Source organism: Anabas testudineus, chromosome 3 (genome assembly GCF_900324465.2).
Source record: "Anabas testudineus chromosome 3, fAnaTes1.2, whole genome shotgun sequence".
In the NCBI taxonomy this organism is placed as follows: Eukaryota; Metazoa; Chordata; class Actinopteri; order Anabantiformes; family Anabantidae; genus Anabas; species Anabas testudineus.
Window position 1 is genome coordinate 7,252,508 of NC_046612.1, and position 20,140 is coordinate 7,272,647.

The 20,140-nt window shown below is 40.7% G+C and overlaps 1 protein-coding gene across 5 annotated transcripts; it reads left to right on the forward strand.

Moving 5' to 3' along the window:
* The first annotated feature begins 1,355 nt into the window (after positions 1-1,355).
* Positions 1,356-19,985, forward strand: mindy2 (MINDY lysine 48 deubiquitinase 2). 5 transcript variants are annotated; one of them, XM_026378507.2, is made up of 10 exons: positions 1,356-2,359; positions 2,523-2,580; positions 5,022-5,086; positions 11,458-11,616; positions 11,933-12,035; positions 13,219-13,361; positions 14,225-14,398; positions 15,402-15,599; positions 15,994-16,211; positions 16,254-19,985. In XM_026378507.2, exons 1-9 carry the CDS (start codon positions 1,466-1,468, stop codon positions 16,168-16,170), a joined length of 1,971 nt encoding a protein of 656 aa, XP_026234292.1. In that variant the 5' UTR covers positions 1,356-1,465; the 3' UTR covers positions 16,171-16,211; positions 16,254-19,985. The 5 variants fall into 5 exon arrangements, with proteins under 5 accessions (XP_026234292.1, XP_026234291.1, XP_026234293.1 ...); XM_026378506.2 differs by having other exon boundaries at positions 15,994-19,985; XM_026378508.2 differs by having other exon boundaries at positions 15,402-15,587; positions 15,994-19,985.
* Positions 19,986-20,140: the final 155 nt, after the last annotated feature.

Consider the following 20,140-nt stretch of genomic DNA (forward strand, 5'->3'; position numbering starts at 1 on the left):
AGTTGGATTTAAATTTGGTTCAAGGTTAGATCAGGACGTTTATGGTTCATGTTGTGGAAAATTATTTTCAGCTTCACTGCACAGAGAAAAAACAAGTGGTAAAAAAAAGTAAATAGAAGAAATAACATAGAAATAGAAAATACTTGTATTATAAAGTGTGAATGCGGTATATCTCACGGTTAATGACTGCGTCTTAATTAACAAAGTCTCGTTTTAGCTGTGGGGACTAGCGAAGAGATGTGAGATTATTATGGCCTCACAAATGCGCGTCCACAAGCACGTAAGGCGGTCACGGCGACGGCAGGTTCACTCCATACTTCAGGTGTCCTCGTAAAAAGCGGCACTTACACATGTCAAAGCCTTGAAAAAGCAGCGAGCTGCACACTGTACAATTGTTTTAGCCTGTTCACATACTTTAAATCTTTAATAACCTGAACACAGGATATACATAATAAAGAAGCCTATTAAACGATATTACAGCTTTTATGACTACATGCGGCTTTCATGGCATGCAGAAATAAAAGTAAACAATCAATGTGATGAGCTTTATACCCTAGAATTCAAAATAGCTTGAACTGTATGCCACATTTGTCTGTGTTCAGAGAGGTTTGCATCAATAAGGAATAGTTAACAACATAATTATACAGCTATTTACTTATAAATGGATCCATTTTATTATGTTTGCTTCACGTCTGCTTTAAAAAATCACGTCATTGATACAGAAAGAGGTTCTTCTAGTTTAAACTGTTCCTCTACTTAATATTGGCCCTGAATTGATTGTTTCTTGCTCATCTAATATGCACAGCCCTTGTTCTGTGCAAGACTTTGCATCTGAAGCTTAAATGAAAGTGGATACTTTCCACAAGTAGAAAAATGCATCTGTTAAGCTGCAATTGAAAATTAGGAACAAAAAGAGGGGACAGAAAGAGTGCAACCTTGGAAGACACTTTAACTGAAGTTGGATAATGTCTTCAGATAAACGTTTTAATACATTTTTGCACATTAGTAAAATAATGGAGTTTGTCTCCCATAACTTACATTAAAAGCATGCCAGTAATGACATGATGGATAATTACAGGAGAACTAAGGAGACTTGATAAACTAGGATCATGTTTTAATGCGCAAGCATCACTAAAGTGGTTTACAGTTTAATCTATAGTAATACATTACCATTTATTAGTTGATTGAGTTTTTGTAAACGTAGCATAAATGGACATATACATGTGCAGGACTTAAGAAAATGTGCTTAGTTCCAGCTTCACGAAAATCGGTTATAGGTCAAGTCACTGAAAGAGTTTACAGAATACGAGCGCACTCAAACGCACCGCCTCCCCCTCCCCTCCGCTCGGCCTGAAAGCGATTCACTCTTATGACGTCACTCGCGGAGTTGTCATGGCGTCTTTGGGACCGAAGCTGCTGCTGCTGCAATTTAGCTAAAAAACCTGTCGACAGCCCGTGAATCGAAATGGAGAAAAATGCGAACCTGCACCGAGACACCGACGGGAGCACGGTGTGTGCCACGATCGCGGGAGAGATGGTCGACGTGACCGCTGTCGGTGTCGTGAAAGGAGCAGCCGAGAAATGCAAGACTAGTGAGGCTGCTCTCAGCACTTTGGTGAACGACAGTTGGAACAACAGCACCGCGGATGTCAGGGCTCCCAGCGACGGCAGCGTCCTCTCCACCGCCGGGGAGAGAGGCGAGCGACAGGGCACCGACGTGCTCCGTGTGCAGGAGGACCAGAAGGACGCCGAGGCGAGCGGATCGTGGTCCGGGGATCAGATCAGTAACGGGATGGGGCATGACTCGGTGCTGGCTGCAGAAGATAGCGAGGGTGGTGCCTCAAAGTTAGTAAACAACCAAACCGACGGCTCGTCCTCACCTCCCGCCGAGGAGGGGAGCACACGTGTGCAGCCGGAGGTCTCGTCTGGCGCAGACGGTGATGCGACCAAACTTGCTAAACCGACCCATCTGTGTCCCGACGCTGCAGCCACAGTCAAGTCCGGGCTGTCTGCTACCTTATCAGAGGGATTGCCGAGTGGGAGTGACCCCGATCCCAGCCTCGGGGGAGAGTCCCGAAGCATAGATTCACTCGAGTCCTTCTCCAACCTCAACTCGTGTCCGAGCTCCGACCTGAACAGCGAGGGGCTGGAGGACAGAGGGCTGGCCCTGGCCCTGCAGAGCGAGTACGGCACTGATGGGACAAAGACTTCCTGCGCTAAGGACCGGGCCGCCGGCCAGTCCATTTACCACATTAAGTGGATCAAGTGGAGGGAGGAGAACACGCCGATCATCACCCAGAACGAGAACGGCCCCTGTCCCTTACTGGCCATTATGAATGTCCTCCTGCTGGCGTGGAAGGTAAAGGCTGGGAGGAAGAGCTCTTCCTCAGCATGCACTGTGCACATATCTCCAATTCAGCATTAGACCACACGTCAGTGTACTAGTAGTTTTGTTGCACTGCACTGTTGGATAAGTGGGTGATAAATTAACCAACGTGTGTCCATGTTAACCTATGGTGCAGGTCAAGATGCCACCTATGATGGAAATCATAACCGCAGAGCAACTGATGGAGTATCTTGGTGAGTGTTCCTGTTAAAGCTGTTGCACAAGAACAAGTTGATAGCACATGATGGATTTAAAAAGGGGAAAGGATCATATTAAACCATGATCTGTTCCTCTTCTGATTTGCTCCTTTGTTTGGCTTATAATAACAATAATAATAACATTAATAACAATAATGATTTTGAAAGATGTTTCCAGTTATCATGAAGAGGCAGACATGAAACAGACAGGCTGTAACCATTCTGCTACCTGGTTCCTCTATAATTTATAATTTGCAGAAATGGCACATTTATAAAGTAGCTTATTACAGTAATAATATGTTTTTACAGAGGCCTACCAACTTGAATTAGTGTTGCCCTCTGGAAACATACTAGCCCATGAAGCCACTAGCATTGAATTTCAGCAGCCAAGTAAACATTCTTGTGTTTCACATCCCCTCAAACGAGTGGTTACATACTTAAAGTCATATATTTAGCCTATATATATATTCCTGAGTCAACAGAGAGGAAGAGACCAGAACAGTGGAATTTCCCATGAACCAATCCTCTGCTGTTGGGAAGGAAACGGGATCTATCTCATCCTTGGATGTCTCGTGCTCTTCATAATTAAAATTGCTTGACAATATCAGCGCGGTGTCTGATTACGGCAGGGGTTCTTTAGAGGAAGAGCTGCTCCTCACTCCCCGCTGCTCGGTAGTGTCTTCACTCAGCTCTGTAATGGCCTCCAGTATCTGTTGGGCTGAGTGGATGGAATAATTCCACATCACAGACACATATGTGAATTCATTCCCATTACAGTGATTGTTGAATTTGTATGTTACGCAGTTAAATGCATGTTTTTTTTCTCTAAATGTGCCTGTTTTTATGGTATTTATGAGGATGGCTTCTCCTTATTCATGCATGTAATTACAGCACACAAAGTAAAGGTAGTGTGACGTTCAGGGTCTGCTTGATAACGTCAGAACTCAGAGCATATAGACACAAACATACAGGATTATTAAGGGGCCATGAAGTTCAGATGTGGTGTTTCATCGTTCGAGGTGGTCGCCAATCAGCATGCCAGTGATCCAGACACAAAGAGACAGACAGATGGACATATTAAGGGAGGACTAGAGATGAGTGAGTCCACAGTTCACTGGAGTACAGAGCAGCAAGGGGTTTTCCCTGCTGTAGACATACTGTAGTGAAACCACTCAGCTGTCTAGCCCCCTGCTGGATAAAATCTTGACTTGCACTAAGATCTTCATCTTGGGTGACAGCATAACAACCACGTCAGGAGGCTGTTTCCAACAAGCAGGCACTCTGGTGCTCAGTCCAAACACTTTGTGAAACTTGAGTGCACATGTGCTGCTGCAGCTGCAGAAGCCCGAGCCCTTTGTTCATTACAGTATTTCATTATCTGTGATGAGTCGAGGAGAGAGACAAAGACGTCTACACTTTCTCATAGTAACATCCACTGTATTCTCTGCTTCGATAGGACGTTATTTCCCTTATTAAATTAACTTTATAAAGCACTAATTAGAAGAAAGGACTATTTTCCTGGATGTACTCCATTTATTCTATTTGCTTTAGCAAAATACATATGAAAGTATTTTTTCTTTTCCTCCATGTGTAGCTGTTTTCATTTAACATAGCTGTTGATGACTAGAGGCTGATGGTATTCCTCTGAGTAATTGTCAGGAAAAGTATGTGTTGTGCAGCACGATACTCTTGCCAGTTCATAATAAATTAATGACTCTGTGAAACATTTTGAAAAATACTTACTCCGGGGGTTTAAAAAGTAAGGAGTAGATTGCAGTAAAACCTCCAAAGTCACTGCAGAAATGTATTTATATAGCGAGACTTCATTTGGTTTTCAATCTATGTGAAATACTTTAAATGTTTTTTAAAGCAAGGAAATTAATTTAAAGGGCGACTTCACAGATTTTGATCTTCCTGGAATTTTATCTAGTAAAGTATCTGCAACCTTCATAGTGTGAACCACCACATTATGTGAAATAAACTCCTCCAGATGATGTCATATTCAGTCACCTTTAAAGAAGTGTATTAGATGAACAACTTAAAAAAAGTAGTGGCAACAGATGACAACAAAACCAAACACGTGGCTCTGGTCTCATGGTCAGCTTGGTTTCCCTTGTTGACCACTTACCTATGATGTAGCATAATGTCTGCATTTGTTTTGTAAATAACTGCGCTGTGGTTTGTAAGAAGGAAGCATGTGTGTAGTTGTGCTCTCTGACTCAGTCCCTGCTGCTGCAGAGCCGAGTGGACAGAGGCTCGGCTGATCCCACGTATGTGGCACAGCTTTTGTAGTAGTATCTCAATCTCAAAACATCTATTCCATCCTGCAGAGTACTGAAGCTACTCTTCCATTGTCATAAATAGTATCAATCCAAGGCACTTTCAGTACAATTTAGCTCCGTGTATCATAACGTGTGTCTCTTTCTGTTCACGTGCAGGAGACTACATCCTGGAAACCAAGCCTAAAGAGATATCGGAGGCTCAGCGGCTAAACTATGAGCAGGTAAGACCTGTTTAATCACAGTACAGTGCTGTTTACGGTACTCAGGGAGGGCACATCCTCTTCCTCTCCCTGTGTGTGTCCAAACCATAACTGTGCACATTTACTCTCACTTTGCCTCATTGACACACTGACATATCTCAGCTGTCCTCACTGCCATTATTGCTTTACACTCATTGGACACTTTATTACGTACACCTGTACAATGTAATGCAATCCAATACAGCAGCTCTGCCACAAATTCTGCTTTTACAAGGTTATAATTTCTCAGTTTCTGTCCCCATTTACAAAATTGAGTGGGGGCAGTACTCTAATGTTGTGTATAAAGTGAGGTGCACACTCACTCCTTGTAGCCTGATGATTAAACAAACATATTTGCATTGAGTTAGCAGAGAAGGTCAGCGGATGTTCCGTAATATGGAAATAAGCATGGGGTGATTGGCAAACCGCATAACAACTGCAGCTTAGCTTTCTTTCCACTGCTCTATAGGTTACATAACACGTGTCTTGCGATGCCCAGGGAACAACAGGGGTCAGAAGTGTCGGATTATGTTGTTTCACATGGCAGTAAATGCTTAGAGATGCATGGATGGGTTCAGCTCCCGGCTATTACTGAGGGTGTGTGTGTGTGTGGTGTGTGTGTGAGTGAGAGTCTTGTCTGAGAGGCACTTGGAGATGGTGGTGTTCGAGCTTCAGCTCCCCTGCTTCCTCCCATCTCCACTGCCTGCCTAAGATGTGGGAGGGGCACCAGCACATCTGTGAATGATTTGAAGCCACACTTGTCCCTCATTTAGAGCGGAGGAAAAGTAATGTGCAGCTAACTCACTGGAACGCTAAATTTAAGTTGAGCTGAAATACAAGCGCCTAAATAAATCAGCGGTGTCCTCAGAATGCACAGTCAAAGTATGGGAGTGGTGAGAGTTTTGTAGCATAGTAATTACGACAGTCTAATCCTGGACACTATTTTGCAAGTGGGTGTCTTTGTGTGTGTGTGTCAGTGCTCTGTTGGAGACAACAGTGGGTTGGTCCCTGGGATGCTAGAATCCAAGGTGTGTTCACGTGCATCTCAAATAAAAGGTGAAATATGTTTTTACTGCTCATTGGATTGTTATAAAATACGACTGGAGCTTCGCAGGCTTTTAAAAAGAGCTGCAAAAGTTCAGACGTTGTTCTATTTATAAATTCAGCTTAAAAAAACATCTTCTGTCACAGGAGTGTATGAGGATTAAAATAGCAGTTTGCACGGCAGCTCTTTAGCTATTGTTAAATATTTACTCGGTGGAGCTGTGGAAGTGAGAGTGTAGTTTTGCTCAGCTTTTGTCTCAGTGGACCCAGCTCAGCAACAACCTACAAGGCATTTCATTCATGATGCATGTTCAGCCATCGGAGGAAGAGTGTTATCATGTTGGAGAAGCCTTTAGTTTGAATTTGGTGTAATTTGCTGTAATGGCCGTTTCTTCTGGGCTGAGTAAAGATGACAAAATCCCAGCGTGGGTTTCTTTCCAATCCTGCCAATGCCAGTGTTGATGATGAATGAATGCAATTTCTTTTTTCATACATATGTGTTTGGTTGACACACTGGTAATCGTATTAAAGTGCTTCTGAATATAAATCTACATGTGCATGAGAAGGCGGACGCATTAATTGAGATGAAAACATAATGATAAACGACGATGATGGAGACAAAGAAATGTTTTGTTTTAATGTCAGATTCATGAAAGCCTATAAAATGAAATAGAGCTCATTTTATTAGCTCCATGTGGAGAGCAGAGCACCGAATGGGTGAGTAATGGGGGGGAGTGCGCCATGAGTTGTGCCGGTTGTGGTTTTGAACACTGATTTCATTTAAGCAGAATCCATCTAATTATACAATCAGGGATGAAGCTAAACACAGAGTTAACGGTGTGTTAGGTGCATTTCAATCTGCAGTCTAACATAAAAGCATCTTTATAAAAGTCTTTATCAATTTATGTTAAGTCAGAAAGGAGCTGATTCACCTTCGCAGCCATTTTTAGGCCAGCGGAGGTGCTGCACTGGATCATATTACGTTTAAAGGTGTTCTGCCGTCCTTGTACATTAGCTCGATGATACTTAAAACAAACATGTAGAGCACTGAGAGCTGCTGTGTGCCCACACTATAGGATATTAAAATGTTGATGACGTACATCTTCCACCGATGGGTCATGACATTTCTTTTGTACTTCAGTGGCTGATATGTTGGGTTTTTAGGTTCAAACATTGCTGTGTATATTTTTATAGACTAGAAAAGAGACAGACTCATAAAATATGCATCAGCAAGCACTCACATGACAGTTTAATTGCCTCATATAATTCTCATTGAAAAATTATAAATATAAATATTTTACTCACTGTATCAACCTCAGTTTGTATTTCCCAGCTAGAGACTGTCGCTCAGAAACTTTAGCTTTAAACTCAGAATGCAACATGAGGAAAACATTTATGTTTGAATACAATCTAAAGAAAAATTAACAACACTCTGCTCCATCAACTTAGAAGTTGGGTGATTCAGTACAACAGTAAATCTACTACAGAATGACTTTGGAGAAAGAAAATCCATCTTTTAGATTGACCCAGTCAGAACCCAGACCTCAACCCAATAAACATGCTGTGAACTGAGCTCGAGAGACTGTGTTTTATCAGCTTAGACATACTGTGCTTGATGATATTTGTGACTTTAGTGAAGATCAGATCACATTTCATCACCACTTTATTCAAAAAATCAGGAAATTACTGTCATTACTTTTTCTTAAGACAGCATATTTTTATATTGTGAGACTTGGTTATAATTTGTTTTCTTGGCTGCTCCAAGTTTCTATTCCATGGGAATAGGTTCATGAGACCGACTACAACTGTCATGTAAACAAATAAAAGCCTTGTAGAAACCATATTCTTCATCTTGGCACCATAATACCATATTCATTCAGCTACCTGTTAATCATATCTACAGTATTTTCTTTTTAGTTAAATTGTGGTGGAAAATCAATAAACAGAGAGAAGCAGAGGCCTTCGCTTAAGCACATACACTGGAGAGTGAAAGTAAAAATACAGAAAGGCTAGCAGAGTATTGTGCTAATGTTATACTGTGAAACTGCATCCAACACAAGCACAGATAACACGAGTGATGCAGTGCTAATCATCCGATCTCCAAGTGCTCATCTGCTGTCGGATCCCTCTGCCCTAAAGTGAAGAGATGTGGTCCATTACACAGCCCTGCTAATCCTGCCATTACTGCTGCTCGAAAGTGTCCTAATCCACACACTCAGAGGGGCCAGCTGAAGGATTTTCACCTCTGCTCTCCACCTCAGAGCTGCAGCAGCTCACTGCTCGGGGGACATATAGTATCTCTACTGTAAACTGAAGAGTGTAGTCCGCACACTGTGCAGTGAGCGAACAGAATCAGAAACAGATTTATTCACCAAGTAGCAAGTACAATGAATTTAGTGTCAACAGAAAGCATAAACATCAAACAACAATAATAGGCATCGTCATTTTGATAGAATAGATACGAGTATAAGTGTCAGAAAGGGGATGTTAGATTATTAGGTTTCTGTCTAGTGGGGAAGGCCTGTCTGCATGCGCATGGTGAAAGTCTGTAAAGAGGCAGCATGTAGATGAATATAAGCAGAATGAATGTACATACAAATATACGGGTGTAAAAACATTAGCAAGGTTGTTTTAAAATGACTTATTATTTATGTGATAGATGGAGCCTGAATGACACACTCAGATTTTGAGAATAAAAAAAATCTATATGACAGTTCATAATGTACACAACAGAATTGCAATAAATCATAGAAGATGAAACTTTCACATTCACAATTTCATCAGTGTTGGCGAAGTGACGAGTCAGGGTAAGAAGTAGTTGAGCAGTGTAAAGCAGCTGAAAGTAGCATTGCTGTATTGACAAGAATATGTTTTAAATATTGACAATAATATGGAAAATACACTTTGCTTCATGTGCTCATTTGGTATTTTTCTACAATTTAACAGTCATTTAAAAATGACAGTAAACATAAGATGACGATTTTATAATACAACCAAAAGAAGATAAATGGTGATAACTGAATCATCATTCGGCCCCATTTCAAGTGCAAATAGAGTAGACTCAGGCTTTTTGTTCTGTTATCAGTAAAGTAATTGGTTTTGCCTTGTATCCCCACGGACTCTAGAAGTGTATTGATAGAGTTTCGGCTGAAATCACTGAAATCAGCGTACTCATAATAGCCTTGTAGCGCGTTGCAGTGCTCAGCTGCGAGGCTTATTCTGATCCCAGAGTTAAAACGCTGCAGAGGTTTAGAACCAGATGGGAAACATTGCTGTGAGGCTGAACACAAGAATTAGTCTGTTTCATCGGGTTCTCAGGTGTGTGGTGGATACACATACATATGATGTAATGTGTATGTGAAGCATATTCTATACTGCTAATACAGTGCAGTAAAAGGTTTGTCTGCTAATGAAATCATTATATGATGAATGGTCATTTTACTGGAAACAATCACTCTTCTCAGCCGTTTTGTTATTTGAGGAATTCTTTCTCGCTATTTCAAGCACCTTTTCACACCTCTACTACTGGAGATAAAACCTGAAAAATGTCATTTTAAAACTAACTGTTATACTTTTTTGAGTAGCACAAAAAATAGCATTTTAATTATTACATAAATATCTATTTAGATCCACTGAAATGCAACTCGCTCAACCTGAGCAAATCCAGCTACACATTATGACTTTTCTAACCAAAAATAAATTAATCAAACACCATTCACCTGTGACTGGGCACATTGTGCTGATTCTATTTAGCCATGTAATTAATCTAGACTTAAAATCTAGTTTTTATGTCTCAAATGAAAACTATTTTCAGATTTTCAAACACTGATCAGTAAAAAGCAAAAAGCAGCATGGAATGATATTTTTCCATTTGTGCCACATCAGCACTGGAGAAGACCAAATACAATTAAAAACAGTCCAATTAAAACCTGCAGGAATCCAGTGGTAGCTTTATTTTAATAAAAACATTTGTGTGAACATCTTGAATTTTTTAAACAGAAACCTAAAGTGAAGTATTTCCTTAAATTGCAGAATATTTTAGTGAAACCACAGCTGCAACAGTCGGTTTCTTCCATTCTGCATTTATCTGAGTAAAAAACATAGAAAAGAGCAGTGAGGTGGTAAAGTGCTGTTATGGAATCGACTGGATGATCAAGGGGAAGCCATAGAGCACTTTCTCAAGGTCCAAATTCAGCATTCACTTTACAGGATGAAACATTTAATACATTTAAAAACCTACAGACAAACTATTAGAATATAGCTCTGAGCTGTGATTACCGGAGTCAAAGCTCAGTCTGTTCATAGCCACCAAGAGAGGGGGGTTGGCATCATGTGATGGAGTGACGTCAGTGCATACCGTCTGCTACTGTGACTCATCTCCCATCATCTGGACATAAAGACATGACAAGTTAATAAAATCACTGAAAGTTGATATTTTGTTACTGTAACTGTAAAAATGTTAACCATCAAATGAATTCTAATTGTTCTGTTGTGAACGTCTCTACACTTACATAACTAATTTAGACCTACACTAGAGGTATTAGTGAGAGCTAATCTGTAGGATGAACAGTGTGGTGGTTTGTTACCATGTGGATTAACACTGTAGATGTTTGAGTCCTGAGAAACTATTAGAAATTGGAAACTTGCTTATCCTCCTCCTCCTCTCTCTCTACCTCCACTTCCTGTCTTGTCTCTCACGTCCTCTTTCAAAAATAAAGACAAAAATTCCCCTCCAATCAAACAAAGGTGGTGGTTGTTGCAGAAGTATTGAATTGAATTGTATTGAAGTGCATTAAACTGACCTGTGGACTTGTTATTTTGTCCGTTGTTCGTTGTTAACATTACACAAGCGAAGTATCATGTCTCATGATGATGACTCTGAAAGCCCATACAGAAATTTAATATCAAGTGGTTTCCTGGCAGAGACATCCATTTCTTCCTGTGGTTGTGGTGTGATTGACAATAAGCAGAGCAAAAACTTAATAAATATCAAAACATAGTCACAGTCAAGTAGCTGGAAAACAGACACATTTGACAAAACCTAATGAAGCTGAGTGTGTGGAAGTTAATTTGTTTGCTGAACGGACATAAAGGGCAGCAGAAGCTTCAGTAGTGTCTCAGAGAACTGCAGCTATGCAAACTGCGTGCAGACAAACGGGAAGAATGTAAGAAACACGACAGTACATGGGAACATCTGGACTGGATGCAGCTGTTGGTTCGGTATATTGTGAACAATGCACATGAACAAATGCAGTTTCACAAAGTTTTTAACATCAGTCTGTTTCCTTTTTCTCCTCCATGTTTGCTAGAACATGAGTGATGCCATGGCCGTGTTGCACAAGCTGCAGACGGGTCTGGATGTGAATGTGAAGTTCACAGGGGTGCGAGTCTTCGAGTACACCCCAGAATGCATTGTGTTTGATCTGCTGGACATCCCTCTTTACCATGGCTGGCTGGTTGACCCCCAGGTGAGATGACCTTACTCATCACTGCTGTTTCTCTCTCTCTCTCTCTCTCTGTTTATCATCAACATGAGTCTCCTGAAATTTTGCCGTTGTCATTTTCATGAGGTTTGTTTGTGGTGTGGAAACTAATAGTTCACTCCCAGAATTCAGTTGAACTGCACCAAAAAGCAGCTTCGACAGTAATAGCAGTTTCAGTATGAACTGCTTGTCACTAGAATATTTCTCTCTAATAAATTTTGTATGACTACTGTGACTTTTAGTCAAACTGCACTAATGCATGGTGAATGTTCTTCCCCACTGTTTCTGTCTTTGTTTGCAGATGCATGACATTGTCAAGGCAGTGGGCAACTGCAGCTACAACCAGCTGGTGGAGAAGATAATATCGTGCAAACAGTCGGACAACAGCGAGCTAGCAGGGGAAGGTGAGTGCTTCCTCTTGATTTGCTCTAGTTTCTGACCTGCCCAACTCCCCTGCTGTCTCCCCAGTCCACTCCTTTCTGTCCTCCCTGTGCACTTGGAGGTACAGAAAAGAGACATTTTAATGCATTTTGGAGAGAAGTTTTCAGATAGAAATCTGAAGTTCAAGAGATTCAACTGAGAAAAACCCTCTCTCTTGAATTTTAGAAGTGAGGAATCATCATCTTCTTTGTTCGTGTTTGCTAAAAGTGCAGCTTTAAAGAAGCCCAGCTGTCAGTCAGGACTGTCCAGTGCAAACATATTCTGGACAAAACCACAGTCCATGTTCAAATGAAACCAGGACACACATGTGACCTACTTCCACAGCTCACAGTTTTCTTACCAGCTGTCAGTAACTTCACTAAATATATGGTTGTTCAGCACTGAGCTTCCTGTGTTGCTGTCAGCTGGGCTGCTGCCAAGCAGAGGCCTTGGTCTATGAGGATTCTATTGTGTTTCTGCATTTGTAACCAGTCTATGAATTCCTTTGAGGACTTGACGTAAGTGGTTTGACGATGCAGAGATGAATTTGCATTCACTTGTGGGAAAACTACACATCTCTGAGTTTTGTTTTGCTTCATGCTTTAATGGACTCAAGAATTCAGTAGATAGTTTCTTTGTCTTCCAGACTATGAAAGTTGTGGCTCTCACTGCTTTTCTTTCTGTTTGAGTATCACACTGATTTTGAGGGCTCCAAATTGAAAGCTGTGAAGTCTTACAGATGTCACCCACCATCTGTCTGTATGGGGTTCACTGTAGGAACTATGGAACCACTTTGCCGGATTCACTTCCAGCAGCAGAGCCACAGTGTTCAAATAGTGACTACAGACATAGCATGGTTTCCAAATAGTGACTGTCCATGAATGAGTAGAGACTCTTTGTTTGGACTGTAGCTGACTCATGCAGTGGTCTGTGATCTAATGATGAAAACATTTAGGAAATCAAAAAGAGCTTAAGTACTAAACTAAAGTAAAGTTCCACTGGGCAACGAGAGGTAAAGCATCATAATTAATTGTTAAATTTCAACTACTTTTTATATCTCTGTACATTCTGTACACAATACAAAGTTCAGGTATCATCATGTTTTAAGTTTGTGCATATGATAATCAATCACTAATTTAATCTTTACCTCCCTTTCTCTCGTCCTAGGTATCGTAGCAGAGCAGTTTCTGAGCAGCACAGCCACTCAGCTGACATACCATGGCTTATGTGAGCTCACGTCCACCGTACAGGAGGGAGAGCTCTGTGTCTTTTTCAGGAATAACCACTTCAGCACAATGATCAAATACAAGGTAAAACACCAACAACACCTTCACTTTAACTGTTAATTCAGATTCAGATGGGAAGCTTACTGTACAAACGGCCATGACTTAAAGGGGTCAGGAGCTTGTGGTGTGATCTGAGTCATGAGTCTGAATAACTTCACCTCTTTGACTTTTTGTGTCTTGCATGTCATAAATGACCACAGAGTGAAACTAGACTTGACTGACAGTTTCTTTCCTGTGGTTCACACGTGGTTCAGACACACTTCAGAGAAACTATCTCTGAAATCTCAGGGTGCTCTGTTTTGTCTGTGAGCTAATCATAATAAACTGGCTTTAATTAAAGGCTTGTCTGTGATCTATCTAGTAAGAAATAGTTCAGTTTTGATTAATAGTATAGTATTTTTTCCAAAAAACCCTTTGAGTAAAATTTTAATAGTGTGACATTTTTAATTATGGCCTCCAGTAGATTCAGAAACAGAACTTCATGTTTTATAGTTCCTGTTTGGAAATTTAGAAGCTCCTCTCTCTGTTTTCCTTCTGTTGTTCACTACACAGAGTACCTCAGACCGATGTAAGCTACACAGATAAACTGTACAATATTATGTTATGTCACTGCAGCAGGGACAGACCCTTCCTCTTCTCTGTAGCAGGGGAAGGGAGTCTGTGTATTTTCATTTTGAATAGAACTCTGTTGTTGTCAGTGTATACAGTGAGCTGTGTGTGTCGCCATCATGACAGCGTAAGGCCTCTTCATCACTAAGCTGCAGACCGACAAACATTTAATAAATAAACAACAGCATATAGGTGGTGTGGGTGAGTCCTAACAGTAGAAAGCATGAGGTCACACATGTCTGTACGTAGTGTGAAACTAATATGTGTTTGTTTCCCAGGGTCAGCTGTACCTCCTGGTTACAGACCAAGGTTTCCTGACCGAGGAGAAGGTTGTCTGGGAGAGTCTACACAACGTTGACGGAGACGGCAACTTCTGTGATTCTGAGTTCCGGTTGCGACCTCCCTCGGATCCAGAAACGGTGTACAGAGGCCAGCAGGATCAGATAGACCAGGTCTGAGCACTGATGCAGGCAAGACTAGCAGAACCAGCAATAACCTACCACCAAACCTTCAATTGCTTTAAATCAAATCACTCACGGTGCTCATTTTCACAAAGATACGACACTCTCTGTCCTTCACTGTGTCCTCAGCCCTGATGTGCTTCAGTGTGGAGGAAAAGGAGAAACAAAAAGAAAACAACCCTTTAAATTCAATAAACACCACAATGGCATAGATCTGTCCCAGTGAATAAATAAGGGAAACAAGAAGAACAAGAAACTGCAACAGTCTCTCCCAAGTTCCTCTACAATAGGTTTGATTTAGGTTTCCATAGAGTATGAGTGGTTACTAAAGACGCTCAGAGCATTCACATATGTGAATTTATCACACTGGCGCATAAAAGGCCTACCCTTTACGTCCCTTATGCATTTTACTGGTTTCACAGCTGTCTGCTCTTTGGTTGGCCAGCGTGGTCCAAACACAGAGCTTCAGTGACAAATTGTCTGCTTTACTCTTAATGACACACACTAGTAGACACGAGTGTTGGGGAAATTACTTTTATTCTTCTTGCTTACACAGACCTAGACTTCCCTATCTACACGAGAGGCCGGGTGAGAGAAATCTATTCAGTGAATTTACCCGTTTATGATCAGTTCAGTTGGAGAAAACCTGTGCTCAGTGGGGAACTGGCTCAACATAATGTAGAGGATAGAGCACACTGAATACATAATAAAATGCAATGGAAAAATCCAGCATAAAGGTTTTCTTTATTATGCCCCTAAAAAAAAGTACAGTGAAGATAATACAACACATGAAAATGAATTAAAACTAACACAACTGGCTCAGCTGTAAGAAAGACTCTGATGTTGTGCACTGTGCTTGTCTTGTATCTGTGTGTGTTGGTCTTTGTGCGGTATAGACCGAGCTGTTGCATAATCAGACCGCATATATATAAATATATATAAGCGTCACAGTGACAACTTAGCTGTCTCTTTGTGCATGTTCCTGTGTTATCAGGACTATCTGATGGCGCTGTCGCTGCAGCAGGAGCAGCAAAGCCAGGACTTAGAGTGGGAGCAGCTCCCCGAGGGCATCAGTGACCTAGAGCTGGCGAAAAAGCTTCAGGAGGAAGAAGACCGGCGAGCCTCCCAGTACTACCAGGAGCAAGAGCAGGAGCAGGCAGCGGCGGCGGCAGTGGCACAGGTGGGGAGGGAGGTAAAAGCAGGTGGGAGAGGGAGGAGAAGTAGAACTCTGAACAAATGTGGGGCGTTTAATGTAACATGGAGGGAAGATGTTGGATTTTGGAAACAGATGGCTGTTTGCATCAAAGAGTGTGAGCTGTGAATGAGGAACTGATGATGAAAATGCTGAAACAGAGCTACTGTTATTTTTATCGCTGCCATCCTTCACTGTAAGGTAAAGACATAGTCACTGCCATTGCATCTCCTTGTTGCACATGTGAGATGTATTAATTAAATACAGTATTATAATTATAACTGAACCTTAAAAACATTTGGGGCCTTTTGCTTTTTTCACAGATCAAGGCAATAAGCTTTGCTTGTAAATCATATAGGTTTCTGTATTTTTCTCTTTGTTTCTGTCTATGCAGCAGGGTCAGCAGGAGCCTGGCGAGGGGGACGAGGCGGACAGAGGTGCAGGAGCAGGCAGAGCAGCAGCTGGCACTGGGACGGCAGCCGCGGCCGCAGCCACACCCAGTCCGGGAAAACAGTCCTCTAGCAAATCCAAGAAAGAATCGAAGGATAAAGACAAATGTGTTATTTTGTAACATACAGTGTGTCTGTGTGAGTGTGTGTGTGTGTGTGTGTGTGTGTGTGTGTGTGTGTGTGTGTGTGTGTGTGTGTGAGTGTGAGTGTTTTGTGCATTTGCTTGTCTTTGTGGAGGGGGATGGCATTTGTTTCTCCATGGACTGGACACACAACCGGAGCCCAAACAGTTGATGACAAACAAGGGACGGAGATGATTGAGGAGAGACACAACACGACCTACAGAGGTTTTGCTGTTCCCAAACCACTGGTGCCTGCTATCCTCAAACCTCAGTGGAACCTGGACATCAGAGCAATGGACACTACAACAACAACAACTACCCCTTATCTTTCATAGTCGGCCAAAACTTTCTTACAAGCTGCACAGTGCACTATATTTGTGATGTTTATCTGGGGTGGTGTTTTATAAGCAAAAATCATAATCTGAAGAAACAAAATGTCACCCTCTCACTACGTTTATTGCCACAAAAATCATCAATTTCATTAATTTTAATTATTGCAGTTTATAAGCTTTTTTGTACTATCAATATTTACAAAACATGCACAGACAAACCCACTTTTTTTTGGTGTTCGTTTTTTTTAAGTTCTCCATTGATGCCAAGATCTACATTTTCGTTCATGTATCTATGTAACAGGTTGGGAGAGGTTTTATTTTTCTTTGTGCAAGCTAAAAGGGATTTTTCTCATAATATTGCCTGTTGGAAATCAATGTAACACTATTTGTGTCCCCTAGATACTGTAGTTGCGTAACAATACTCATCACAGCTTGCCCTGTTCAGATTTGCCTTACCAGAGTATGGCAGTGTTGTAGTCTGCTCTGTTTGAATGTGTGTTTGTTTTCATGTGTGTGTATGTACAGTACACATGTGCTCTGTGGTGTAATGGCGTGCGCTATACATGTCTCATTTATCGAGCATCACTGATGTAAGAAGTTTAAGTTTGGAATTAGCCAAATCTTTATGCTGTATTAGTTGAGCTACAAATGTGGGACATTTAATGTCTTTCATGTCGTGATTCATGTTCGGGATGGTCAGTGCAGATTTTTAACGACATATTTAGTCTGAGTCTGACATTGTTTCTGTGTGAGACACCAGTAGCTGTTTTTGGCAGATTCGATTTGTACAAGATCGCATCCAGTTTTGTGGGTATGTTAGTTCTGAAAGGTCCTTTTCTTTCTCGCAGTCTCTTCTGGCAGCTTCCTGAAGAGAGTGTGTGTGCGTGTGTGTGCATGTGTAGGCACTATCATAATCTCCTCTGTTAGGTTCTGGATGTAGAAATTCCACTGCAGCCAGGTTTGGAAAAGGAATACCACAGAATACCACAGTAAATAGCTTGGAAAAGTTACAAAACTCAATTAATACCTGTGAACAGGCTTTAGGTAAAATGTTAGGACGGTGTAGTTCTTCGTCCCCGTCGTCCCCGGGTCAAGTTCAAAGTCACATTTTCTAGTACAGTCTGTCAATTTCAGACAGGGATCAATTCATCTGTCATCTGTAGAAAGTAAGTCAATCATAGGTAGGATGCACATTTTTAATACGGAATTTCTGTGGTATGACCTTTTAACTTGTGTGCACTTCACTGCAGCATTGAGTGTGCAAACACACGATGTACATATTTACTTAATGCAGTCTTATATTGGATTTAGCTGGTGGTTTGTGCCATTATTGTACCATGGTACTGCCTCCTGAGAACCTTTTCTATCTATACATTCCAGTCGGATGCCTTGACTCAAGCCTTCTGTTACAGACTGAGTTACAGGAAGTTGTTACAGGACGTCTTTGCAGTGATCATAAAGTGGCCTCCATTAGTTTGTTCAGTGAGAACAAACTTAATGTCGGGACAGGACGATGACGTGGAGGCAGCAGGCTACCTACTGTGTGGGAACCCTTTCTTATGGGCTTTGTGTGATAGCTAGAGTTTGAGCTCTGTGTTTGTTTGGCCCTAACGAGGCTGATGTTTTGTATATATATATAACGCCTTATAACATTTCAACATATTTTATAGGACAAAAGGAAACAGGCGTATTACCAGAATGAGACAATCCATGCATTTTTCACATGCACATCACAAATACTCTTCTTTTATTGAAGGGACATCCTCGAGTGTCTTTTTCGAATTCTTTGGCACTGTTCCTTGTCCCGTAGTCACTTTCTCCATCACAACTTTATGTGTCTATGTATGTATTTTATTTAAGATCCTCATTGTTGAACTTCATAGAAAAAACGATGAATTAAGCTGCTCCTCTTGTAATAACTTGGGCTACCTGATAAAAAAAATAAAATCTCCTTGGACAGGGTTAGAGAACATTAACTATCTACACTTTTCATTGACTCCTTAGTAATTTTGGGGGCATAAATAACATAATATCATAAAGTAAATACCAGAAGGCAAATATTGTGCTTTTTTTTTTGTTTTGTTTGTTTGTTTTTTTCATCTCATTAACGCCTCGGCCCATCGAGTGAACATGCTGATTAAACATTCCAGTGGACGTTTTTAAAAAATGAAACTTCACTTAGTCTGAATTGATTTGGAAGATTTTACGTTGGTTGGTGTTTGTATAAGTGAAAGAAAGCACAGAACAGCACGTCACACATTTTTCCTCTTATTATTTTAGATTTAGTACTGTGCATCAGCTTGCTATCTCCAATCATTAATACCCGAAGTTGCTATTTTTGTTGTAATGTGTTCTATTCACCCTCGTTGATATGATGATCAGAAGGATATTGTGTGTTTGATGTCTCAAAGTGGTTTCTTGTACGCCTTGTAAAGTGATGGTGGGTAAATGCTGTAAAATTAGTATTTTGACAAGTTGGTTGTTGCACATATAATGGCTGTAATTGGTTACACTGATATGCACTAACAGAAGAGAAACATACCTCATTTTTTACAGAACATACGTTGTGCGGGAGTGCTATTGTGTTTTGGTTACCTTTTAAAAAACTGAACAATGGCCAAAAGAATTCTCTCAACTTGGTAGCGGTTGCTCTTAAACTAGCTGAATAATGTTAATTTGTAAAAGTATAAAAGGGCTGTTTCTGATAGTACATTTGTTTAAAGGTCGTGCCACTTAAAAAGAACATGCTGGAGTTTGTTGCACTCAGGTTAGAGACATAAAGCTACCAGTACAAAGGCCCGAGTACCAGCACGCAGCTCGCAGATGTTACAGATTATGACCATAGCAACATTAGATGGAACAGAAGCAGTCTTTCTACAAAGTATGGAAGAAAGCATGTAGATGACACTGGTTTTGATTCAATCTGCAAACATTGGTGTAGGCACACCCCCATTTCAGGTAGTTATTTTTATAATTTAACACAGTTTTCACGAATAAGGTAGATGTGCCCATACAGTCTGATACAAAGAAGGGGAAAAAGGTTTGAGAGTTGTCATCTATGTAGCAAAAGGAGATGTTCACTGTTGTAGGAAACACACATCGAGACTGAGACATATTCTCTTTAATGCAAAATCTCCCAGATCTTACTTTGTGATGCATGTACAGTGTGGACTCAAGTCAGGCTGATTGAAATTATTATAATAATGATTAAAATTAATTACCCTAAGAATATTATTCTCATTGTACAGCTCATTATGTTTATATTTAACATACACGCAAAAGGGACGTGTTTGTGAACCTAGGTTACTTATTTGTGTTGATTTCAATGTTCATCTATTTACATAAATGACCAAATAATGTATGTAGCCTTTCACATCACAGTCACATATTGTATATGGTGAAATATATAACAAAATGCCTTATAGACGAGGGACATTCAACCTGATTAGAAGTTACCAGGATAATAAATAACTAAGATCAACAGTGGGTCTGTTGTCATTGTTTGTAAATCTGGGGCGAACTTCTAAAAAGAAACTGTAAAAATCTAAATGTAGTTTTATCACCTCTTATCACTTGTATTGTGTTGTTTGTCTTCCTAAAGAAAGCTGCTTTCTAAAATTTAAGATTCTACTTCAGAC

Bases quoted from the DNA above. Each gene is read 5' to 3' on its own strand.
- mindy2 (XM_026378506.2), top strand. From the start codon at position 1,466: ATGGAGAAAAATGCGAACCTGCACCGAGACACCGACGGGAGCACGGTG. The intron at 2,360-2,522 runs GTAAAGGCTGGG...CCTATGGTGCAG, and splicing joins TCCTCCTGCTGGCGTGGAAG to GTCAAGATGCCACCTATGAT. The intron at 13,362-14,224 runs GTAAAACACCAA...TTTGTTTCCCAG, and splicing joins GCACAATGATCAAATACAAG to GGTCAGCTGTACCTCCTGGT.